Below are 27322 nucleotides of genomic sequence, written 5' to 3' on the forward strand. Positions count from 1 at the left end.
ACTAACTCGCATTTTCGCCGCTAGGTGGCACTATATGCATAGTATTATCACTGTAAGTGGAAATAAGAAAGATCATTTAATTGCCTACAACTTTTTCGAAGACTGCTAGTGAATTTGGCTTTGTTAAAAAAGGTACTAAACTTTTAACAAAGTGATGTCTGAGTCAGTTTTGCATGGGACCTAGCAGTCCTTCGTTGTGTATCGGTACTCGATTCCCACCAACTATACATTTTAGTGAGATAATCGTTAGATTTAGCTGAACAGTATGTTCAGAATTGTAGTACATAATACGAGTTATGTTTTGGTTCGAAAATTTTAGTTCCACCTGTGACCGCATAGAGGGCGCCAGCACTAACTTTTCATAGAAGTAAGATAGAATATCGAGATGTTCGGAAGAATTATTTAAAAATGCGTGTTCTACAACTTTGTGGAAGACACCTAATCTCCATCTCTTTCCGTTGAAAAGTTAAAGAGGGCGGTAAATTGTGGAACTTAAATTTTCAAACCAAAACATAACTCGTATCACTTACTATAAATCTTCTAAACATACTATTCACCTAAACCTAACCATTATCTCACAAAAATGTTTAGTTCGTGTGAATCAAGTACTGATACACTACCATGCACTGCTAGGCCCCATGCAAAACAGAATCAGACATCACTTTCTTAAAAGTTTAATAACTTCTTTTAACAAAGCCGGATTCACTAGCAGTCTTCGACAAAATTGTAGGCAATTAAATGATCTTTCTTATTTTCATTTACAGTGATAATACGGTACATACAATGCCATCTAGCGGCGAAAATGTGAGTTAGAAGGTTTTCTCCACGTAAATTGTCAAAAAATCCCATACAAACTTCAGGCACGTTGCACAGTGGTCCCAAAGAGCAAAAAAGGGGTTTTTTTAGATTGCGTCAAAACGGTTGACTTTAGCAATATGGTGTCTTTGAGAAAGTTTCTTGGAGTAGAACTCCCCTTCTTTCTGTTTTATCAGATTAATGATTAATCCCCCTAATAGTGAGTTACGGAATTTGTTTTCTCCAATAATTCAGATAGACAAATACTTACTTCAGCAAAGTTGTAGAGAAACTCGTTACAAACATTTTACCTGAAGACTTCAACTCTCTATCTTTTAAGGTTTTTGAGATATGGGACATTATTTGTAAAAGGCCCCTTAAAAACAGTTTTTTCATCATAAGTTTTCTTCTAGATTTTTTCCATTATATAAATGTTCTAGAACATTATTTGGACTATTAAACTGCATTACTTTGCCGAAGACGGAAACTTGCTATCGCTAGTATGTGTGGAGATATTCACGTTTTGCCTTTCTCAATAGAAAGGTATTGCAATTGCTCTGAAAACCGACTTTTTAACGGAGGCCCGGAGGGCCGAGTGACATATACCATTCGATTCAGTTCGTCGAGTTCGGCAAATGTCTGTGTGTGTATGTATGTGTGTGTATGTATGTGTGTGTATGTGCGTCTGTGTGTGTGTACACGAACACAATCTCACTCACTTTTCTCAGAGATGGATGAACCGATTTTTACAAACTTAGTCCCAAATGAAAGGTGCAACGTTCCCATAGGCTGCTATTGAATTTCTAATGGATCCGACTTCCGGTTCCGGAATTACAGGGTGATGAGTACGATCACGCAGAAAACGTCGATTTTAAGAAATTCTGCAATGAATGTATAATGGTGAAAATTTTTCCAAAATGTGACCACAACTGCTTCGATTTGTAGTACTAGGTCATTAACAGCCATTCAAAGTCTCTTTGGTCACATTGGCCACCATCATCGGTTCCGGAAGCCCCGGCGGAAGTATCTTAATTCAGACTAACAGTCACATCGGTTTCTCGGAGGTGGCTAGACCGAATCAACCAAACTTAGTCTCAAATGAAAGATGTTGCGTCCCCGTAAATGGCTATTAAATTTTATCCCCAACCGACTTCCGGTTCCGGAGTTACGGGTTGTGGCGTGCGATCACATAGCAAATTGTGATTCATGGAAGCAAAAACCTGTTTTAATCCACCTAGAGGTGCAATTGTGCCTTTCTCATTTCTCCAAACTATGATTTAATAACTGGTTCGTACAATATAACTTTATGGAAATGTCTTTCATTCTTATTACACTTGGTAAGTATATATAAGAGCATCTTTTTGCATTCATCGCGGTATCGGTTTGAATCGGAGTTTTCTATGTGATCGACCTCCACAATCCGTAACTCCGGTGCTGGAAGTCGGATGGAGATGGAATTTAATATCAGTTTCTGGGGACGCAACACCTTTCATTTGAGACTAAGTTGAGCAAATCTAGCCATTTTCGAGAAACCAATATAACCGTTATTCTGACTTTGGATGCTTCCGGATCCGTCGATGGTGGCCAGTGTGGCCAAAGAGACTTTGAATGACTGTTGGGGACCTAGATCTACAAATTCAACAGTTGTGTTTACATTTTGGAAAAAAAATCACCTTTTTACATTCATCGCAGAATTCGTTAGAATCGGGATTTGCTGCGTGATCGTACGTATCACCCTGTAATTCAGGAACCAGAACTCGGATCCACACAAAATTCAACAGCAGCTGATGGACCTTTAATTTAAAATTAAGTTTGTCAAAATCGGTTCAGAAAATTCCGAGAAACTGATTTGGAAAAATCAACAAATTTTGTTTTGTAACCATACTCTTCAACTCGTAATTCGGAACAAGATGTCGGTTGAAAATGAAATTCAATAGCAACCTATGGTAATATTATACCTTTCATTTGAATCTTAGTTTGTAAAAATCGGTTCAGCCATCTCCGAGTAACCGATGTGGACATTTTGTTAACAAATCCGCACATACACACACATACATACACACATACACATACACACATACATACATACACACATACATACACACAGATATTTTGCGATCTCGGCGAACTGAGTCGAATGTTATATGAGACTCGGCCCTCCGGGCCTCGGTTAGAAAGTCGGTTTTTGGAGCAATTGCATAACCTTTCTATATAAGAAAGGCAAAAGAATAATATTTAATTAGCTTAATAAGCATGAGTTCAATGTTATCTTCGTGTGATTATAATTTGCAAAGGTTGGTGGAATGCGTTTGAACGTGTAGGGAATGGGGGTTTAGTAGAGTGGGTGTGGAGGATGCGTCAGAAATCCTTCATCTTATTTCGGTATACGGGGTGGATGAAGGAAATCTGGGCGTGAGGGTGATCCAAGAAGAGGGGAGTGATGAAGGAGGGAGGTGTAAGGGCAAGGTGGGGAGGGGGGGAAGGGGCGGCTACGCAATACTCAACTGCATATATTGCCTTCCATTTGAGATTGGTTTGAGAAAATCGGTTCAGTCATCAACGAAGAACCGATGTGACTTTAATTGTGGAATATGCCCGGAACTCCGGACTTCCGGAATCGTCGATAGTGGACAATATATTCAAAGAATGTTTGATTGGCAATCAGTGATCTAGATCTGCGATTAGAAGTAATTTGGTGACCATTTCAATAGTTTTTAGCCTCTGAGGTATTACGATTGTACCGATTTATATGGGAAATTCCAGTGTATCCTTACTAACACCCCTGTAACTCCGGAAGCAAGAGTCAGAACCGAATGAAATTCAGCAGCAGTCAATGGCATTACTGTATCTTTCATTTGAAATTAAGCTCGTAAAAATCGGTAGAGAATTCGTTGTGGAATGGGTGTGATATTAGCTTAGGAACTTGGCGGGTTCCCCGAGGGCGTCATGAACCGTCATAGGTGGCCAATGTGGTCAAAGCTGCTTTGATTGATCATTAGTGATCCAGACCCGCAAACTAGAGTAATGTTACATCAATTTTAATATGTTTTACATCATTTGAACATTATGGTGGTACCAGTTTATATGGGAATTTGCTGTGTGACCGCACTCTTCAACCCGTAACTCCGGAACCGGAAGTCGGATCAACTAAAAATTCAATAGCAGCTTATGGGAGCGTTATACCTTTCAGATGAAACTAAGTTTGCGAAAATCGGTTCAGCCATCTCTGAGAAAATTGTGTGAGTTTAAATGACACACACACACATACACACACACACACATACATACACACACACAGACATTTGCCGATCTCGACGAACTGAATCGAATGGTGTATGATACTCGGCCCTCCGGGCCTCGGTTAAAAAGTCGATTTTTACAGTGATTGCATAGCCTTTCTTTATATGAGAAAGGCAAAAAGGTAAAAATTTCGCTAAAATGTCTCTCAAATAACTTAACTTTGCAGTTCTAGGTCACCGACGGCCAAACAAACTTTCGTTGACTACATTGACCACCATAGACGGTTCCGGAAGTGCCCGGGAAAAACGGCCATCTTTCATAACTAGCAAACTCATATCAGTTTCTCGGAAATGGTTGGGCCGATTTTCACAAACTTAGTCCCAAATGATAGCTATATTATCCCCACAGATGTCTGTAACATTTCGCACGGACCGCTTGTATGGTTCCGGAAATATAGACCGAACGGTCCGGTCACACATGAAATTCCCATATGAGCCGGAACTCAAATTTTTCTTCAAAGGGGGGACCCCATGAAATTTCAGAAATCGAATTCGTATTTTTGATGCCAAACATCTTTAAAATGCATGAAACGTCGAGATTTTATGTTATCACGAAAAATTTTTTTTAAATCGACTTTTTGGGACTTTGCCGATTTCGCACCTTTTTTCAGTTCAATATTACCGTGGCTGTTTTTTCTTTTTCAAAATTTTAGAACTCGAATGATGATTTATTTTCCTGTATATAGTTGTCATGTAATGTACAATAATAAAATGTAATATATGCATTTAAAAGCTTTTAATGAATATAAACAACGCACACATTCTCGTGATTCATGATTGAGAAAGGCACAATTGCACCGCTAGGTGGATTAAAATAGGTTTTTTGATTGAAAATAGCTCTTTTTCCAATACCGATAACTTTTAAACGGGCAAAAACGGGCAAACCACTTTGTAAACAAATTAAAGTGCAAAAAAAGCACAACAAATGCTGGAAAAATCAGATCTCCCCAAGGCGGCCCTCTATGGAAATACTTGAGCTGAAGTTTGTCTCATCCCGTCATCAAATGCAATTGATTACTCGCCATTTGGTTGCACTTGCGCCATTGTTATGAAGTAGGCGCAAGGGAATTGTCAGTTTCCGGTGTCAGGCGTATGCATTGAGTTTTTGAACAACTGTAACTTTTGACCCAAGCAAACAGAAGTTCGGATAATGCTTAAAAAGCACACTTTAAAATTCACAAAAAGTTCTTAGCGAACTTTCAAGCTGCTCAAGCTTTAATAGAACTGCTTAACCCGCTATTAGAACATAAAACGTATTGCAAAATTACTTAAAACGAGAAGCTTATGTAGTTCCTTTATATCAACTTTTGGTTGCTTGGGTATTTACTCAAGACGTATTTATAAAAGTAAGAAAGGATAATTATTACGACTTTAACCCTTTATTTCAGAACTAACAGTAGGGGATGGGTGTAGCGTAGTTGGTAAATGGATTGCCTTGTACGCAGCGCATCTGGGTTCGAGTCCCGACCCCCCACACAGGGTTAGAAATTTTTCATAAGAAATTTTTCTAACCCGAAGAGGCGAATGACCTTAAGGTTAAAACATCTATAATCGAAACAAAAAAACTAACAGTAATATATGGTGATGTATTTAATGCCGGAACAGCTCTAGTATGGACAAACTTAGGCTCTAGTATTTCCATAGAGGGCCGCCTTGGGGAGATCTGATTTTTCCAGCATTTGTTGTGCTTTTCTTGCACTTTAATTTGTTTACAAACTGGTTTGCCCGTTTTTGCCCGTTTAAAGGTAATCGGCATTGGAAAAAGAGCTATTTTCAATCAAAAAACGTGAATATCTCCACACATACTAGCGTTAGCAAGTTTCCGTCTTCGGCAAAGTAATGCAGTTTAATATTCCAAATAATGTTCTAGAACATTTATATAATGGAAAAAATCTAAAAGAAAACTTATGATGAAAAAACTGTTTTTAAGGGGCCTTTTACAAATAATGTCCCATATCTCAAAAACCTTAAAAGATAGAGAGTTGAAGTCTTCGGGTAAAAAGTTTGTAACGAGTTTCTCTACAACTTTGCTGAAGTAAGTATTTGTCTATCTGAATTATTGGAGAAAATAAATTCCGTAACTCACTATTAGGGGGATTAATCATTAATCTGATAAGACAGAAAGAAGGGGAGTTCTACTCCAAAAAACTTTCTCAAAGACACCATATTGCTAAAGTCAACCGTTTTGACGCAATCTAAAAAAACCCCTCTTTTGCTCTTTGGGACCACTGTGCGTTGGTCTGGTAGCTAGACTTGTCCGATATGCTTCAAATTTGGAGCAAGCACTCCTGGTGGGACTAGGAATCGACTCTGGCATGGGCCGATAGGAGTCATTTTTTTCCTGTCACTCTACTATGCAATCACTGTAAAAATCTGCTTGTTAACCGAGGCCCGGAGGGCCGAGTGTCATATACCATTCGATTCAGATCGCCGAGATAGGAAAATGTCTGTGTGTATTTTTTTTGTTGTTTTACTTGGTGGTAAAGCTTTTACGCCGACCCCGCACACATTCAGTAGTTAAACCATACTACCGATTTCGTCCATCGTGTGCCAGAGTGAGGGACTCTGAACAGAGAAGATAAATCTGAATTCCTCTAAACTCTGAGGAAGTCTTTGAATACCATAAAGCTAATTATGACAATATCAGACGGAAGGTAGGTAATGTCGACTGGCAAAATACTCTTAGGAATGAAGCGAATATTGAAACCGCCCTGGACGTATTTTACAAAATAATTTTCGAAATTATTCATGAAGAGGTGCCCATTAAGAAGAAAAGACGACACGGTAGCTCGAAGCATCCTATTTGGTACAATAGGCAAATTAAAAATCTGAAAAATAGGAAACAAAAAGCCCACAAGCTATACAAGAAAAATCAAAATAACGAGCACTTGGAACAATATCTCGACATTTGCGATAAACTAAATATTGCCATAGATTCTGCACTTGCGGATTACAACTCCAAAACTGAACAGCAGATTAAATCCAGTCCAAAGAATTTTTTTAACTACGTCAAAACTAAATTAAAATCAGACAATTTCCCATCAACAATGCACTTGGATGACAACGTACATAATAGCCCGAAAGAAATCTGCAACCTATTTGCAACATTCTTCCAAGAAATATATACAACTTTTTCTGAACAAGACCGCGATCGCGATTATTTTGCTTTTCTTCCAGATTTTCCTATGGATATTGGTGTCAGTCATGTCATAGTGGAGGACATTTTCAATGCTCTAAACCATTTGGATTCATCAAAAGGTGCTGGCCCTGATGGAATTCCACCATTATTTATGAAAAACCTAGCAACCGAGCTTAACTCCATTGTTCTGGCTCTTTAATATGTCTTTACAATCTACAAATTTTTCTTCAAAGGGGGGACCCCATGAAATTTCAGAAATCGAATTCGTATTTTTGATGCCAAACATCTTTAAAATGCATGAAACGTCGAGATTTTATGTTATCACGAAAATTTTTTTTTAAATCGACTTTTTGGGACTTTGCCGATTTCGCACCTTTTTTCAGTTCAATATTACCGTGGCTGTTTTTTCTTTTTCAAAATTTTAGAACTCGAATGATGATTTATTTTCCTGTATATAGTTGTCATGTAATGTACAATAATAAAATGTAATATATGCATTTAAAAGCTTTTAATGAATATAAACAACGCACACATTCTCGTGATTCATGATTGAGAAAGGCACAATTGCACCGCTAGGTGGATTAAAATAGGTTTTTTGATTGAAAATAGCTCTTTTTCCAATACCGATAACTTTTAAACGGGCAAAAACGGGCAAACCACTTTGTAAACAAATTAAAGTGCAAAAAAAGCACAACAAATGCTGGAAAAATCAGATCTCCCCAAGGCGGCCCTCTATGGAAATACTTGAGCTGAAGTTTGTCTCATCCCGTCATCAAATGCAATTGATTACTCGCCATTTGGTTGCACTTGCGCCATTGTTATGAAGTAGGCGCAAGGGAATTGTCAGTTTCCGGTGTCAGGCGTATGCATTGAGTTTTTGAACAACTGTAACTTTTGACCCAAGCAAACAGAAGTTCGGATAATGCTTAAAAAGCACACTTTAAAATTCACAAAAAGTTCTTAGCGAACTTTCAAGCTGCTCAAGCTTTAATAGAACTGCTTAACCCGCTATTAGAACATAAAACGTATTGCAAAATTACTTAAAACGAGAAGCTTATGTAGTTCCTTTATATCAACTTTTGGTTGCTTGGGTATTTACTCAAGACGTATTTATAAAAGTAAGAAAGGATAATTATTACGACTTTAACCCTTTATTTCAGAACTAACAGTAGGGGATGGGTGTAGCGTAGTTGGTAAATGGATTGCCTTGTACGCAGCGCATCTGGGTTCGAGTCCCGACCCCCCACACAGGGTTAGAAATTTTTCATAAGAAATTTTTCTAACCCGAAGAGGCGAATGACCTTAAGGTTAAAACATCTATAATCGAAACAAAAAAACTAACAGTAATATATGGTGATGTATTTAATGCCGGAACAGCTCTAGTATGGACAAACTTAGGCTCTAGTATTTCCATAGAGGGCCGCCTTGGGGAGATCTGATTTTTCCAGCATTTGTTGTGCTTTTCTTGCACTTTAATTTGTTTACAAACTGGTTTGCCCGTTTTTGCCCGTTTAAAGGTAATCGGCATTGGAAAAAGAGCTATTTTCAATCAAAAAACGTGAATATCTCCACACATACTAGCGTTAGCAAGTTTCCGTCTTCGGCAAAGTAATGCAGTTTAATATTCCAAATAATGTTCTAGAACATTTATATAATGGAAAAAATCTAAAAGAAAACTTATGATGAAAAAACTGTTTTTAAGGGGCCTTTTACAAATAATGTCCCATATCTCAAAAACCTTAAAAGATAGAGAGTTGAAGTCTTCGGGTAAAAAGTTTGTAACGAGTTTCTCTACAACTTTGCTGAAGTAAGTATTTGTCTATCTGAATTATTGGAGAAAATAAATTCCGTAACTCACTATTAGGGGGATTAATCATTAATCTGATAAGACAGAAAGAAGGGGAGTTCTACTCCAAAAAACTTTCTCAAAGACACCATATTGCTAAAGTCAACCGTTTTGACGCAATCTAAAAAAACCCCTCTTTTGCTCTTTGGGACCACTGTGCGTTGGTCTGGTAGCTAGACTTGTCCGATATGCTTCAAATTTGGAGCAAGCACTCCTGGTGGGACTAGGAATCGACTCTGGCATGGGCCGATAGGAGTCATTTTTTTCCTGTCACTCTACTATGCAATCACTGTAAAAATCTGCTTGTTAACCGAGGCCCGGAGGGCCGAGTGTCATATACCATTCGATTCAGATCGCCGAGATAGGAAAATGTCTGTGTGTATTTTTTTTGTTGTTTTACTTGGTGGTAAAGCTTTTACGCCGACCCCGCACACATTCAGTAGTTAAACCATACTACCGATTTCGTCCATCGTGTGCCAGAGTGAGGGACTCTGAACAGAGAAGATAAATCTGAATTCCTCTAAACTCTGAGGAAGTCTTTGAATACCATAAAGCTAATTATGACAATATCAGACGGAAGGTAGGTAATGTCGACTGGCAAAATACTCTTAGGAATGAAGCGAATATTGAAACCGCCCTGGACGTATTTTACAAAATAATTTTCGAAATTATTCATGAAGAGGTGCCCATTAAGAAGAAAAGACGACACGGTAGCTCGAAGCATCCTATTTGGTACAATAGGCAAATTAAAAATCTGAAAAATAGGAAACAAAAAGCCCACAAGCTATACAAGAAAAATCAAAATAACGAGCACTTGGAACAATATCTCGACATTTGCGATAAACTAAATATTGCCATAGATTCTGCACTTGCGGATTACAACTCCAAAACTGAACAGCAGATTAAATCCAGTCCAAAGAATTTTTTTAACTACGTCAAAACTAAATTAAAATCAGACAATTTCCCATCAACAATGCACTTGGATGACAACGTACATAATAGCCCGAAAGAAATCTGCAACCTATTTGCAACATTCTTCCAAGAAATATATACAACTTTTTCTGAACAAGACCGCGATCGCGATTATTTTGCTTTTCTTCCAGATTTTCCTATGGATATTGGTGTCAGTCATGTCATAGTGGAGGACATTTTCAATGCTCTAAACCATTTGGATTCATCAAAAGGTGCTGGCCCTGATGGAATTCCACCATTATTTATGAAAAACCTAGCAACCGAGCTTAACTCCATTGTTCTGGCTCTTTAATATGTCTTTACAATCTGGAGAGTTTCCCAAAACATGGAAGAGTTCTTTCTTAGTACCTATATATAAATCTGGGAAAAAATCTGACGTTCGCAATTATCGTGGAATAGCCATAATCTCCAGCATTCCGAAACTTTTTGAATCAATCATTAACGAAAAAATATTTCTTCAAATAAAAAACAGAATTACTAACCTCCAACATGGCTTCTTCAAAGGTCGTTCGACCTCAACAAATTTACTAGAATTTATTAACTATTCACTGATTGCAATGGACAATGGAAACTACGTCGAAGCACTTTACACAGACTTTAGTAAAGCATTTGATCGAATCGACATCCCAATTTTACTTTATAAATTAAAAAAGATGGGAATTGAGCCTGAGCTGCGTACGTGGTTAGAATCATATCTATCCAACCGCCAGCAAATAATCAAATTCAAAGGAAAGCAATCCAATCCAATTGAAGTCACCTCAGGAGTTCCACAAGGCTCTCATTTAGGACCTCTATTGTTTATTTTATATGTGAACGATATTTCCTTCCTTCTCAAAAAACTGAAAGTACTAATCTATGCCGATGACATGAAACTTTACTTGGAGATAAGAAATGCCGAGGATATTGATACATTCCAAAACGAAATTCTAGTTTTCCACACGTGGTGTCAAAAAAGCCTCCTACAGCTAAACGTGAAAAAATGCAATTCAATCACTTTTAGTAGAAAACGACAAACATCGAATGTTGTGATTACCTTAGGAAGACAGACTGTAGCAAAATGTGAAAGAATTAGGGATTTAGGCGTTATATTAGATTCCAAGTTAAATTTTATTGATCATTATAACACAATTATTCACAAAGCTAACAACATGCTCAGTTTTATAAAACGCTTTAGTTATCATTTTGTAGATCCGTATACAATCAAAACATTATATATTGCTTATGTTAGGTCGATATTGGAATATTGCAGCATCGTTTGGTGCCCTTTTTCAAGCACACATGAAGAACGAATAGAATCTGTACAAAAACAATTCATATTATTAGCCCTTCGTAAACTAGGTTGGATAGCATTTCCTCTGCCATCTTATGAAGCACGCTGCATGCTTATCAATATACAAACATTGAAGGAACGTCGTGAATTTGCAATGCTTTCGTTCATTAATAATATCGTCTCGCATCGTATTGATTCAGCCGAAATTTTATCCAAATTGAACTTTTATGCACCTTCTCGACAGCTACGAAACCGAAGCATATTCTCAATAACTCCATATCGCACAAATTATGCAAAATATGGCCCTATAAATCGAATGATGGCTGTTTATAACCGCTATTGCGAATCAATTGATTTTACAATGTCCAAACTAAAACTCACACAATATTTTATACATAAAAGAAATTCTAACGCATAAGAAAATGATTCTGTAAAAGCTGAAATTGTTTTATTTATAATAAAATTACGTATATATATATATTTTAGTAAATAAGAAAAATGTAAACATTACTGTAACTATACCAGTCTACATCGATTGACGAAATAAATAAATAAATAAATAAATAAACTCCACCAAGGAGTCCGACATTTGCCTGATCCTCCGGATTCCATTTGAAATGACTACTTTAGGAATGCCAGGGAAAATCCTCCAAGTGTCGCTTGTAACGGATTCCACTTCTTCGTACATCGACATGAATCTTTTATTTTAATTTGGGTTAGTAAACGGTGACAAATCGTCTAGACTAATTTTCTTACTATCATTCTCCAAACACATGCACATCTTGGTTTTGACGTATTCACTTTTGACTTCGTGTTACATTCTACGATACATAGCTTTCAACCTCGGCTAAAGGATTGAACCTCATCAGTATGATGTTGCTGCATGTGTGACTCTTCTGAAAGCACAACATCCATTTCCGCCTTTATCAACTGTTCCGGCCTGCGCACTGTAGATATAAAACGAGTCTGTGTAAAATCAATCCCGATTGTGTTCTCCTGTAATGGGTATAATGCCTTTTGCGATTCGCTAATTTCACTTTTACTATAGGGAGTAACTGGACTTTGTTATTTGTATAATGTACACGTAGCAGAGCGGTCGACGTATCTGTGCGATTGTTTAGGGGAGACCGGGGCTAGTTGGCGGTTGTCGGGCCCGGGGTAAGTTGGCGTCATGTATGGATATGCCATAAAATAAGCAATCAAATGGAGATTCAATTACTTCAGGGGTATTTTTGGAACGTGCTGAATGTCTTTTAAAGAAAACTCTACTTAAACCGACATTTGCTATTATATTTCAGTCTCAATACCCCGGCATTTTGACATAGACGCGCACTCAATATTTACAAGCAAATTTTAGATATTTTTCAAGCGATTGGCCGAATAAATGTATCCTGCATTGACGTAATACGTAAAAAAAAATTCTCACTTTAGAGTGAATTTCAGAAAAAAAAAATTGACAAGCAAAAAAATGACTTTTTTTGCTTCGTAAATAGTAGCGCCAACTTGCCCAGCGTGCATCACCGCCAACTTACCCCAACTGCATATTTTTTAAAAAACTTTTTTAAAAATAACTTTTGTTCGTGGATAGATGTAATGCGGATACTGAAAACTCTTTTCACGCACTATCAAAAAATGTAATCATTTTTTTTTTCAATTTGTTTATTTGATAAGGCACGTATGCGTTAGCTTAAAGATGCCATTTTTTCATTGTTTTACATTTTGAATTTCTTAAAACTAGGGGGTTACACATTTCAATATTATTTTGTTTGATATAATGAAACTAAAAAAAAACTTTACAGCTAACTTATACATATAAAAGAGGGTATAATATAATATTCGTAAGATTTGGGGGACGGGTCATTTTGTATGTTCTTTTTATAGTAATTCACTTTATGATTTTTAGAAGGGAGATTGTAGGAGAAATTAATTATTAACTAAGCGGAACATTTTACAAGCTTATTAACTAGAAATAACTAGAGAGAGTGGTTCAAGATTAAGGGGAATTAATTAGGGCTATTTTAAAGTAGTGGTACTGTTGTGCATTTTTTAACGAGATTAAATATTGATCAACTAAAACTAGAAGATAGGGGGGCACATAAGTTTTGGGAATATATTCAAGGGGAGCAGGGGGTGAAGTCATAGATCTGTGTATCAGAGACATGGGAGGGAGGGTGGACAAGGCTGAACGGGGGGGGGGGATATAAACTTTCAGTTTCCGGCATCAGGAATTAACGGCCAGTATTACAGATTCGAACGGATGTATCAAATATTGGGACGCCGGGCGGTTTTCCTCGAGTCGGCAGGGGTTCCTCCAGACGATTTCGTAGTACGGCTCAGATACGGATCGGAAACACACCGCGTTGCGCGTGTGATGTTGTACTGTAGATCTCGTGTTGTTGGTTCATTCGACAGATGTTTTGTCTCGTCTTGGAGGCACTTCTGGGAATGATAAGAGAAATGATAGGGGCATTTAAATTTGGATATTGATGGTTTTGAGGAACGTGTATATAAGGGACATGTAGAGAATATCGCGGCTTGCTAGTACATCTCGAACCGGGACATTGGGTGATCTTCCTCGGGCCCGAAGGGAATCGAATAGTTGAGATCTGGCAGAACAGTACTCGGCGCATGCCCAGACAACATGTTCAATTTCGTGATAACCGTTGCCACAAGCGCAGATACCGCTATCCACGAGCCCAATACGCCGGAGATGTGCGTCCAGCGTGTAGTGATTGGACATGAGCCGAGACATCACGCAAATGAAATCCCGACCCACATCCATCCCCCTGAACCAAGGTTTCGTCGATACCTTAGGGATTATCGAATGTAGCCACCTTCCCAGTTCACCATTGCTCCATGAAGTTTGCCAACTTTCGAGGGTTCTGTGATGAGTAATACTGAAAAATTCGCTGAAGCTAGTTGGTCTTTCATATATGTCACCTTGTAAAGCGCCCGCCTTAGCTAAAGAGTCCGCTTCTTCATTACCTGGAATGGAGCAATGCGAGGGAACCCAAACTAAGGTAATCTTGTACGATCTTACAGACAAAGCACGCAGGCGCTCCCAGGTTTTCCCCAGAAAATATGGAATGTGCTTTCTAGGTTTCATTGAACGGAGAGCCTCGATTGAGCTGAGGCTATCCGAGACAATAAAGTAATGATCGGTGGGCAAAGTATCAATGATCCCAAGGGTATACTGAATAGCAGCAAGTTCTGCGACGTAAACTGAAGCAGGATCATTGAGTTTGAATGAGGCGGTGAGGTTTTGATTGAATATACCGAAGCCAGTGGAGCCGTCGAGGCTTGACCCGTCGGTGTAAAACATCTTGTTGCAGTCGACTTCTCGAAATTTACTATGAAAGATGCTTGGGATCACTTGCGGACGTATGTGATCCGGGATTCCACGAATCTCGTCTTTCATGGATGTGTCGAAGAATACAGTTGAATCAGAAGCATGAAAGAGATTGACACGGTTGGGATAGTGTGAAGAAGGATTGATATTTTGTGCCATGTAATCGAAGTACAAGGACATAAATCGGGTTTGAGAATTGAGCTCGACAAGCCTTTCGAAATTTGCAATTACTAACGGGTTCAAGATATCGCATCGGATGAGCAATCGATATGAGAGTTCCCAAAATCGATTTTTCAGCGGAAGGACGCCCGCCAGCACTTCTAAACTCATCGTATGTGTCGAGTGCATGCAACCCATAGCAATACGCAAACAACAATATTGGATTCGCTCTAGTTTGATGAAATGTATGTTCGCAGCGGAGCGGAAACAGAAACTCCCGTACTCCATCACCGACAATATTGTTGTTTGGTACAGCCTGATCAGGTCTCCTGGGTGGGCACCCCACCATGTTCCGGTTATTGTACGGAGAAAGTTGATCCTTTGTTGGCACTTCTGTTTCCGATACCTAATGTGACATCCCCAGGTTCCTTTAGAGTCGAACCAGACCCCGAGATATTTGAAAGTTGAAACCTGAGCAATAGTTTGACCCATTAATTGAAGCTGTAGTTGCGCTGGTTCACGCTTCCTTGAAAATACGACTAGCTCAGTTTTCTACGTGGAGAACTCGATACCTAGCTGGAGGGCCCAAGCAGACAAATTGTCCAAGGTATCTTGCAATGGTCCTTGCAGATCGACGGCTTTGGGACCTGTAATAGAGACCACACCGTCATCTGCAAGCTGCCTTAGCGTGCAGGAATTGACAAGACATTCGTCAATGTCATTCACGTAAAAGTTATAGAGAAGGGGGCTTAGACATGAGCCCTGGGGAAGACCCATGTAGCTAATTCGTGATGTCGATAAATCACCATGCGAAAAATGCATATGTTTTTCAGACAGCAAGTTTAGCAAAAAGTTGTTTAGAGTCGGTGAAAGACCATGCTAGTGCAACTTCTCAGAAAGAATTTTGATAGAAACTGAATCAAAAGCCCCCTTAATATCTAGGAAAACTGATGCCATCTGCTCTTTGCTAGCATAAGCCATTTGAATTTCTGTTGAGAGCAACGCAAGACAATCGTTCATCCCTTTGCCTTTGTGGACACCAAATTGTGTATCTGACAGTAAGCTTCAACCCAATTATCGAGGCGAAACAAGATCATTTTCTCGAACAACTTTCGGATACAGGACAGCATCGCAATCGGTCGATACGAGTTGTGGTCGGAGGCTGGTTTTCCTGGTTTTTGAATGGCGATGACCTTCACTTGCCTCCAGTCATGAGGGACAATATTACCCTCAAGAAACTTATTAAATAAATTCAACAAGCGTCTATTGGCAGAGTCTGGCAGATTCTTCAACAAGTTAAATTTGATTCTGTCTGGCCCTGGGGCTTTATTGTTACATGATAAGAGAGCAAGTGAGAACTCCACCATCGAAAACGGTGTTTCGTTCGCGTTATTGTGAGGGGACGCGGCGCGGTAGATCTTCTGTGCCGGGGCGGAATCCGGACAAACCTTCTTGGCAAAATCGAATATCCAACGGTTTGAATATTCCACGCTCTCATTAGTACTGTTTCGGTTTCGTAAGCGCCGGGCCGTACTCCAAAGAGTACTCATCGATGTTTCTCTCGTTAGTCCGTCGACGAACCGGCGCCAGTAGCTACGTTTTTTGGCTTTTATCAAACTCTTCATGCGCGTTTCCGCCATCGCGTGCTGTCGGTAGCTAGCTGGCAGCCCGTCGTCCCGGAAGGTCTTATACGCAGCGGCCTTCTCCGCGTACACGTCTGAGCACTCTTTGTTCCACCATGGATTGGGAGGACGCCCGCGTGAATTCGCGTCTGGTACGCGTTTAGTCTGAGCTTGAATCGCGGTATCGAGAATCAAGCCAGCCAGGAACCCGTACTCTGCCTCCGGAGGAAGCTCTTGAGTGCACTCGATTTTGTCGGATATCGCGGACGCGTAGCTCTTCCAATCAATATTTCGTGTGAGGTCATACGAAACATTGATTGTATTCGGTGGCCCTGAACCGTTAGCAATATTAATTACGATTGGCAGATGGTCGCTGCCGTGGGGATCAGAGACTACCTTCCACATGCAATCTAACCGCAGCGATGTCGAGCAGAGGGACAGATCTATGGCGCTCGGTCGCGCTGGAGGGGCAGGAATCCGTGTCATTTCACCCGTATTCAAAATAGTCATATTGAAGTTGTCGCAAAGCTCATGGAGTAGGGTAGATCGATTATCGTCATGAAGGCAACCCCATGCCGTGCCGTGGGAGTTGCAGTCACCTAAAACTAGCCTCGGTGCGGGGAGGAGTTCCGCAATATCGCAAAGCCGTCGGTGGCTAACTAAGGCTCTAGGGGGGATGTAGGTGGAAGCAATGCAAAGGTCTTTTTATTCTGGTTTGGCAAGCGACAACTTCAATGCCTGGTGTCGAGGGGAGGTCGATCCGATTGAAAGAATAGCACTTTTTGATCCCCAAAAGTACTCCTCCGTGAGAGTCTTCTCGATCCAAGCGAATAATATTAAAATCGTGGAAGTGTAGGGTTATTTCTGAAGTGAGCCATGTCTCGCATAGGGCAAATGCATCGCATTTCAAATTATTTAGTAAGATTTTAAACGAATCGATATTCGGGATAATGCTTCTGCAATTCCACTGTAGAACAGTGATTAAATCCTTGACCTCGTTCGATGAATTAGCCATCGAAGGATACAATCGCTGAAAAGAGGGGCCATTTCGCAGTGAACTGCATCAAAAATTTTTTTACTGCGGGGAGAAAGTTTATCAAGATACTTTTAAGGGGGTCAGAAATGTTTAACGCTGTAAGAATACGGTCCACAATGTCAGAGAAATTTATTAAGTCAGCGCTGTTTACTTTCTCTGGCTGAGATATGGGAACACATGGGGTTTTTGATGTTCCTGGAAGTGCTGGGAACTCCTTTTCTGAGCTCAGGTTACTGAGACCGGGAGCGACTTGCTTCGGTTTTGCACCAGTACTTCCTTGAGTAGTTATTTTAGGGGGACCATGAAGAGACACCTTCTGGCCTTTACGACGAAGCTTGGAAGAGGACATGTTCTTCCTTTTTCTACTACTTCTAGGCACAGCAGAAGATGTTCCCTCCTGGGGTTCATCACAGTCGCCTTCGTCAGTAGACAAGTTGGTAAAGATGTTCGTAGAAACAGGTGGCGTAGCTATCTTAAGCATTTCTGCAAAAGATCGCTTAGAGCGTCCCTGAAGGGAACGCTTAAGATTTTCCTCGCGCTGTTTGTACGCGGGACATGAAGGGAGATCATGTGGGTTTCCCCCACAGTAGAGACACTTTTCGACATCTCTACCACAGGAATCATCCGCATGATTCCCACCGCATTTCCCACAGCGGGCTTTATTGCTACAATGGGAGGCTGTGTGTCCCAATTGTTTGCAATTAGTACAGTTCATGACCCGCGGCACAAAGAGGCGAACAGGTAGACGAACCTTGTCAAAGAGAAGGTAGTTGGGCAGGGCAGAGCCGGCGAAGGTCACCCGATAAGAGTCTGAGTTGACGTATGTTTTCTTCCCGTCAGCTGCGACTGATGCTGAATGCAAACGTTTGCATTCCAGTATCTTCACTTCTTTGAAACAGCCAGTCCCATATTTTAGCAGGTCCTCGCAATTCAGACTCGAATCGGAAACGACCTCACTGACTTCAACCCTGCTAGCTGCAATATACACCCTGTACTCCCTCGTAAAGGGCTCGTAGCCAGCAATATCGTTTGCCTGAGTTGAACTGTTAACCACCACCCGAAGCTTATCAGGGCGAATTTTCGATATTTCTGTCACGGCCGAATACCGATCCGTCAGAACTCGAGAAATCTGCAACAGATTCAAACACTTTTTTTTCTTTGGTCCGAAAGAAGATCACAAATGGCCCGGTGGTCGAGCTCGGATATACCTTGAGCCGGGGAGCCGATTTTATTTCGACGTCCATCTCACCTTGAGATGAACCGCCGTCAGGGGAAGTCATTTTTGCACGGGCCTATTGCCCAGTGCACGTTATTAAGACAACCAAGAAGGGGAAACGAAAACTAACACTTAGCTTGTGTAGGTAACGGTATCCAGACGGCTTACTAGAAGAACACTGCTTCACTTCACTGACCGGCTAACGGTACTCAGATACAGAAACACAAAAGAAGGGAAAAAATACTGAAACCTCAACTAGGCGTAGAGTGTGCAAATAACCTTGAACGCGGATTAACACTATTTGTCGCTATAGAGTGTACGGACCGATGACAAAAGACTTCTACCTCGACTGAGTGCTCGATAACGAATGACCAATGTAATCATTTGGGATGTATGTAGATTGAAAATCACCCTAAATAACACAAGGTGTTCAAAATTTAGAACATTTACTTGGAATGCTCGAAAATACAATATCGCCCACAACTTCTACAAAACAAAATGTTTTGCAACATAAACACATTGGATAATGGGTTTCACATAGCTTGAGGTACACAACGAGAGGTAGCGCATTATGTCTAATAGACACGGAGAAAAAGGGACTGTTAGAACAAGTGCACTTTTTGAATTCTGATCTGTCCGAGATAAGGAAACAGACTGACATAGTTGTTTAAAATTTAATGAGTGTGGCAAAGGGAAACGTGTGAGCATTCAGAATGGAAATGGTTGCCCGGATAGAAATTTACAAAAGCATTTACCCTACAATCAATCATAAAACAATACATGTTATGGTTATTATTGTTTAAAAATTGTTTGAAATAGATTTACAATAAAACTGTTGGTAATAATAAATTTTACTGTCCAGCAAAAAAAATGTAACATTCACAAAATCTCATTAAATTTATTGTACTTTTCTGATAAAAAGTATAACGAAAAATATGGACTTGTAATGTTAAAATGCATAACCTAACTTCTATGAGTGTAAAAGTCAATTTTTTTAATTTAATTCGTTTTTTGAGACGGCTCATAGCGGTAGTTTAATGGAGCCGTGTATCTTTGATAAGTTCATAATATGAAAAAATATTAACAAAAACAAATATTTATTATCCGAAGGATCTCGTGCACGCAACTTTTTATAGCACGCGAGGATCTTTCGCGGCGAGGAAACGTTTGTCTGGTCGCTTCTGCGTCAGAGGGGCAATTTGATTCCTTCCTGTCTTTCACGTCAAAGACTTCATAGTTGAAGTTGTCTTGGTGCTCGCGATCAGCTGTTCTTCCCTGTTTCTTGCACTTACGGGTGACCAGAGTAAATCCATCGTCATTGCTATTAACTTCCTCACCGTTGTTGATTTTGGAATGCTGGAGATTTCTTTTGCAGTGGCCATTATGACCTGAACTGCTGGCACAAATTTGACCATCGTTTGTGGTTCACGTATTGGTAGGGGAGAGTGGGTACGTTTGATCCCACTTTTGTTTTTTTCTAATAACTTTTACACGAAATAAAAAATTTAATTGCAAAATTCGCCATCTTGTGGTCAATTCGAATTGTAAGAGCTATGAATAATGTATCAATCCGAATACTATATCCTGTCAGTAATATAAACAGATTTTAAAATCATGTCAAAGCGAGGTTTTTGTGAAAAAGTATGGTAATTTGATCCCCGCCTACTAGGGCTAAAGAAACAAAGCACACTATGACCTATAGACACGAGAGTTTAGTTAACCACCTGTCCTGACAAATGAACTAATGATACTACCTTTTTAGATGCACGACATACTTTAACGACAGTAGAAAGTCAAGACAAGAATTTACGGTAAATCAGTGCTGTTTAACTGGCTTTTCCAACTTTCAATAACTTATATCATGATTTGTTCACGGAAAAACATTCTAGATAATTAATAGAGCCCGGTACTATATGAAAATGATGCTTTTCTATTTCTGTACATTTCGAAAGTGTTTGAGAGAACTAATGATAGGGATCAAGAATACCCATTGTCACAGGCATCAAAGATACCTGTTGTATAAGGTGAACAAAATTAAAATTTATTTGTATGTTTTGTGAAATTTTTTATTCAAAATAATTAGTTCGACTATCTCATAAAACCGCTCAAAAAATTGTAAAAAGATCTTCGAGATGGATTTAAACACATATTTTCTAAAATATATCACAACTTTTCCAAACCAAATGTAATACATCAGATTTGTTTTTTAAACATCATGAACGAGCAAATACTTCATTTTCTTTTTATATTGTGATAACTTTATTCGTATAGATTGTGAGATATGGCTAGGGAATCAAATATCCCCAAGGATCAAGTGTCCTCACGCTCCCCTATTGAAAACTGCGGTTTAGTTTGGTTTTCCATAGAAGAGTTGGCAATCGATTGAGATGCATTGTCCTCTGCATCTTCCACGCAAGGTTGTCTATGGTATGCTGTCTGATTACACTATTACAGTACTTTCACGTAGTTAGGGTTCGTCGCGGTTGCGGTAATTACCGCAACCGCGCGGTATTTACCGCATCCGCACCGCAAAATCTGCGGTGCGGTAAGACACTTTTTCCCGCAGATGCGGTGCGGAAAAGAGCTTTTACCGCGCGGTTTTACCGTAACCGCACCGCAAAAAACATAATTGATAAAGTGATAATTTTGGTTATTCTAAATTGATAAACAGACTGCTATTACGGAAGAAAATCTAGCTGTGTCCGAAATATTTCGACGCTATTATTTTTACTACATATATTGGACACTAGTTATTTTATACTTCTAAGTAAAACTTCACAAACTAACCATTTCAAATACATAAAATGCAAGATCCAAATAGAGACAAAATTATTAGATCATTTAAAAACAATAAATTTGTACTCTTAAATCCAATTTAAAAGTGCAAACTTCTCCCGATTTTTGTTGGAAATCGTTGAACTATGAATCGTTTCCGATATCAAACTGTGAATTTTGATTAATTTAAAGAAATTAGAGATGAACTAATTATGCTGGGAACACAACCCAAAGAATATAATTATCTTCATCAAACCAAACAAATTAGGAGTAATTGACAGTAAAGGATACAAATGTATGAAAAGCGTTCAAAAATTAGGAGAGGTCCAAATTAGGCTGATTATTCTATCATTCGTTCATCAACATCGTATTTCTATCTTCTTTGATTGCTGTGTAAATTCAATGTGAGTCAATGCAGTCAATTTTATGGGATTCTTTCTCAAAAAGTATGCTACATAACTTTTTTTCGCGTACTTTCATTCAAATTTACGATAGTAGAACCAAATTAAGCCCTAATATTTTTCAGTTTACCCTCCAGCACTCGCGCGAATGGTTCCCCGAGTGAGCAGCCTCTGGTGCTGAAAGAAGATTTCGCTAGAGTTTCGGAAGGTGTTTCACAAAATACAATGGCGCGTGTGCTGGAGGGTTAAGACAATTTTGTAGCTTTTTTTAAAACTATTTTTGACAAATACCACATCGTTTGACTCCCGTCCACTTTAATTGAAGTTTTTGCCATTGGCTCTTTGGGAAAATATTAGAGGAAAATACATTAAATGCTAGAACTTCCAAACTAGCCTTTAGAAAATTATACTTCATACATTTTTAAAGCGAGCAATCTTAGTTTCTGAATGAGAATACATATGTTTCTTGAAAAATGCGGAAGTTAGAGTTTTGGGATATTTTGTCCATAAAACCCCCTATTTTTAATAACATTTCTGCTGTATGTTACAAATCATACATTTTTTCGGTTTTTTTCTTTCAATAATTCTGTATCGGTTAAGACTGGACTCCTGATTAGATGTAATCTATAGAGCAATTTTTTTTCGTCAAATATGGCGTCGTTCTTATTGATGAAATACAATATGTTTTTATTTCACTGTATTGGAATATATGCGCTACTATATACAAGTACTGGTATTTCGACTTCAATTTTTTTTTTGTTTGAATTTAAGAATGAACTACGTAAATGCGAAAATCATCCATTTCATTTTCATATGTCAAAAGCAATGAAAATATGACAATTTAAGGAAAAAATACTTCATTTCTTATTACATTTTTATTCCATTTTTTCAATTAACTGAAGGGTTGCTAAAATAAAAGTTTTCCTATTACTGCAGTAGAACGTTTTTGAATGTATAATGTTTGCCTAAAAATGTGCGAAATTGTATTAATAGAAAATGCAAAAGTTGATTTTTTCTTGAACATTACATTCTGAGGAGTCTCTTAAAGTTAAATTTCGTGTAAATAAGAATAACATTTTATTATATATGGTTATACAAATGAACAATTTTTCAACACAATTTTTAAAAATATAAAAATTTTACCGCATTTACCGCATTACCGCGCGGTGCGGTGCGGTAAATAAAGTGCGGTTGCGGTAAGCGGTGCGGTTTTATTATTTTTTTGCGGTTGCGGTGCGGACAATCCATTTACCGCCCACATCCGCACCGCGACGAACCCTACACGTAGTAGTCTGCTCCTCGTGGGTGGGTCCGTGAGATTCGAGTTTAATAGTTAAGTAGAGACAATAGGCCTTTAAACCCGCATCCTAACCACAAGAACACTGTTAGGAATAAGGCGGGAAGAAGTTTCTCCAAGTATCAGGTATAACGGATTCTACTTCTCCGTATTGCGACTTGCATTTTGCAATTAGTTTAGGAAGAGTGCACTGTGATATGTCGTGTAGCCTATAAATATAAATAATTTTCTATATACACGGGAATTTTAACTCCAGCGTTGCCTCTTTTTAACCACGTATTTTAAGTTGTTCTGCAAAACGAAACATTCTGCTTAGGCTAACGTGATACTGAGGATAGGCGACTTCCTTAAGCCTAATCTGCATTTTTCACCTGCAGAAGGCACATCACGAATACTCGATCGCATTAAGCCAAATTTAAACTGAACGACCGCGGCGTTGGGTCGAAGCAGATATTTTCCGTAAACTTTACTCATGATGGCAAGAATAAATACAAAGTGTCCATAGTTCTCGAAATAATGCACATTAGATCGATAGGCTGCTCGATTGTACGTCTGACTCAGGCAATAGCAGAAAGTAGATTGAAGTCGATAGTACATTGGAGTATACTCTAGAAAAGTTATAGTTTATTGTTTCTGTCTTGTTGCATAACATTGGACTTTATAAATTATTTGTAAATTATTGTAAAATCACTTTACTGTCACAGTGAAAATTATGGTTTTTGGTTATATTTCAAAATATGCAAAGGTAAACAAATCGATTTTTTATGAAATAAAAGTCCTGTGCCATCTAAACCGATTATGCAGACATACAAAGTATCATCAACAGCATTTCTGTCAATAAATAGAGAAATGCTTCTATCGCACGTAGCATAATTATCAAGACCATTAGTATCGTCATTCTGTCAGATAAACATAATAAGCCTAACTAGCCATTGCTGGTCTGCCAGTTCCCGTCAAGGTTGGCATTCGCATACGCTCCAAATCCAACCGAGCCTGCTTGGATGCAACGGAATAGAAAATCAATTTAGCCTTGCTCCAGAACACGTCCCCGGAATGGTCATAGGTTTAGCGCGCGTTCCACGGATTGCTACGATTTCCTATTTTCCGCACGATCATGCATATTCCAATGCAAACAATTTGCGGGCAACGTCTTTCGCTGATGATGATGGGCTTCTATTCCGCCACAAAAACTAAGCGTTTAAATAATGATATCTCAGCGGGCGGCAAACGAACGGTTATCCGCTCGCGACAACACTTCGAATCCGATGCAGCAGCAATCCTCCAAGCAGGGAATCTAGGTCCCTATTCTGTGATGTGCACTTTTCTCTTCTTCCCCGTCTGTGATCTGCCTCATGTTTACCACCTGTGTCGATTGCATTATTATCCATTATGCACATTCGTGGCGCGGTTGAAGATAATGCGCAGTCGTTTGAAATGTTTGGATATCCAACGCGTTGTCAAAGCATTCCGGTGCGTCATAGGGTTGCATGTGAGAATTTAAAAGTAGGTTAGAAATGTCTAGCGTAAGACTCGGCGAAAGACACTAATAAAGTTTTTTTTATCAATAAAGTTGACAAGAACCTCCAGTATAAAGCCGGCAAAAAACTACTCTTTAAAAACCGGATATTTTTAACCAACTCTTCCATCGAAGAACGCCCACCCGAATTTTACGCTTGAAGTTAATAGCTGGCTTTGCCCTCTAAAATAATGAAAGCATGGCTCTAGAATAAATCGGTGCATGAGTTAACTTGTTTATTACTGCTCTTACTGAGGAGCAATAGAGGAAATCAAAACATAATTCAAAAACGGCAAGATAATGGCAAATTACCAACACTCTGTTTCTTCAAGATAAACCGTATTTTTGTGCGTCGGTTCATCTCTTTCTTTTTGTAGCAAAAAGTACCACCCTACATCCCGACAAAGCAAAAAGCGAATATTAGCGCGAGCGACACAAGTAGAGTACATACCTGTAACCCGTCCGCGGCTGTGGCAAAAGTTGGCGCAAAAAGTGGCAGCCAAATAAAATACTCATTTTACACGCATCATTTTCCAATAAACATTTTAACCGCGCACGTCTTTCGGGATGCTGGAGCGCACAAAAAGGTAGCTAGCCCTCGACTCATAGCCGGACGGCCGTGACCGAATGGTTCACAAACGACAGCACAGCTCACTGGCGATAGACGAGCGCAGGCTCCTGGGGTGGCTGGCTCAGGAAGGTGACATGAGGCTGCACAATTTACAGCCCAATTGTTTGCTCTACCTTGGTCAATAGCTCTGTTTTATGCGCATTAGCAGCTTGCCTATGCTGTTGGGGCTGTCCTGTCCCAACTGAAGGTACTTGTACGGAAGCTCTCGGGAAGGTGGTCTTTTTATTGTGCGAAATGTTTTCCGATTACCCGCAGATTGTAAACGGAGCAGTTGAGAACTGTTTAAGCCTGCACGTAAACGGTTGGTTTTATGGAATACGGTTCATTATTATCTCGTGATCCGGTAATATAAATATTTTGTAATAGTTCAAATAATGCTTGTCGAACATGCAGATTACGATGCACGAATGGTGTCGCAAAGAGACTAGCGCGATCTCGATTTACTTGCACGTCTTTTTGCTCAAAGTAACATATATTTCCTAGTTCTTTTATGCGAGGAATGAATATAGATCGCAAGATGGAAAAAAAGTCTCAAATTACTTCCATAGCCTACTTTCTATGGTCATTCTTTCCGAAAAAAGGTTAACCTAAATTAAGTTTGCAAAACAAACAAAATTCCAAAATTGCTGTGCAAAATCCTAACTGCTGGCTACTCCAAAGTCGTAATGAACCGTAATTAATAAACGTGAGAATATAATCATTACACAACCAACACTTCTTGCAGGTGTAGAAATGTCGAATGATGCTGAAAGACGCCGAATCTAGATTGTTTTAGAAACACTTTTGCTCGTTATACTGCTCTGATGGTTTCTACCTGTAAATTTGACCACGAAAGTAGAGGAAGTATGGTTCATGAGTGGGATTAATTCCGTTTCGGAACGTTTGTGCCTCTACCCCATAGTGAGCGCTGCGCTGGCCGGGGGAGAAAAAGTAGAAGCTATAAAATCAAGCGGTTCAGATTACAGCTCCGCTGGAACCGACCGGTGGAGCGTGGCTTCTAGCCAGAAATTGCTCATTAAGACGAGCAGATTGGGATGAGTTAGCAACGTTGTTTTTTTCTTCCGTTCGATGAGAACGGTAGCCGTTGTTGGAATTATGTTTGATGGGTATCTTGGGATTTCATTAGTAACCTTTGGACACGAAATATTAAATCTAATTCACTTTTTCTTCCACTTTATTTCCAGAGTGTACCCTAGCGCCTTTCATCAGTGGATCAACCTCGGAGAAGATTCCTTTCGTGTTCCTGCCGCACCGCGGTCAGATCGTCTATCCGAGTAAAGAGATCGGTTTTCCGGGTAAGTGTGTTTACCAAACGAATCACTCACTTTGGCCACCAAGCAACAGCGCTCTTCCAAGCTGATGGCTTACCACTTAAGTGTAATTTACCGCCAAACAATTTATTCATCAGCTGTATCCGTCTTACTAGCGTTACTTTGACGCAGTGGACCAGGTCTAAGGTAGTATGTGCGGTCAAACGCGGTGGCAGAGGGTTGCAGAACACTTCACCTACTCGAAGACACTTCGACAGACCTCGCACGACAAATTCTTGCATATTCGAGCACCTTTGCCCCGTGCACTGTCATAAATGCGGAAGAACAAAGTACTACGGGAGAAATATGTGTAAAATCTCGTAAACAGTTTCAGTTTGAACTTGGCCTTTCTGAAAGCTGATGATTTATGTAGTCGAAAGACGATGGTGTCTACGTTGTTGAACGAATTGGTCAGCCAAATGTCACGTTTTACTGGAATTAAGCCGGCATGCGTTAGTTTTTTAGGGTTGGGCTGAAAAACTTTTGAACATTCAGGCTAAATACTCGATGGCTTCAAATGGACTTCAACTTTGTTTATTGAAACAAAAGAAAAATAGTGAATAGCAGTTAGTGTGAGAGTATCAATACCAAGTGATGAGGAAAACTTTGTGTTTTATTGCACACATAATTAGTTGTTGTTCACGATTGGTTTTAAAGAAATCTTCATAATTAAATTAGTATAGAACATA

At 39.3% G+C, this 27322-nt stretch overlaps 1 protein-coding gene across 1 annotated transcript in view; it reads left to right on the top strand.

Moving 5' to 3' along the window:
* The window catches only part of LOC131689293 (uncharacterized), a 186426-nt gene that overhangs the window by 81906 nt on the left and 77198 nt on the right, over positions 1–27322 (top strand). The window contains exon 4 of the mRNA XM_058974280.1: positions 26508–26618. Coding sequence (XP_058830263.1) covers positions 26508–26618 — 111 coding nt within the window. The remainder of the gene's footprint in view (positions 1–26507; positions 26619–27322) is intronic.

The sequence above is a fragment of the Topomyia yanbarensis genome, chromosome 3 (assembly GCF_030247195.1).
Source record: "Topomyia yanbarensis strain Yona2022 chromosome 3, ASM3024719v1, whole genome shotgun sequence".
NCBI lineage: Eukaryota > Metazoa > Arthropoda > Insecta > Diptera > Culicidae > Topomyia > Topomyia yanbarensis.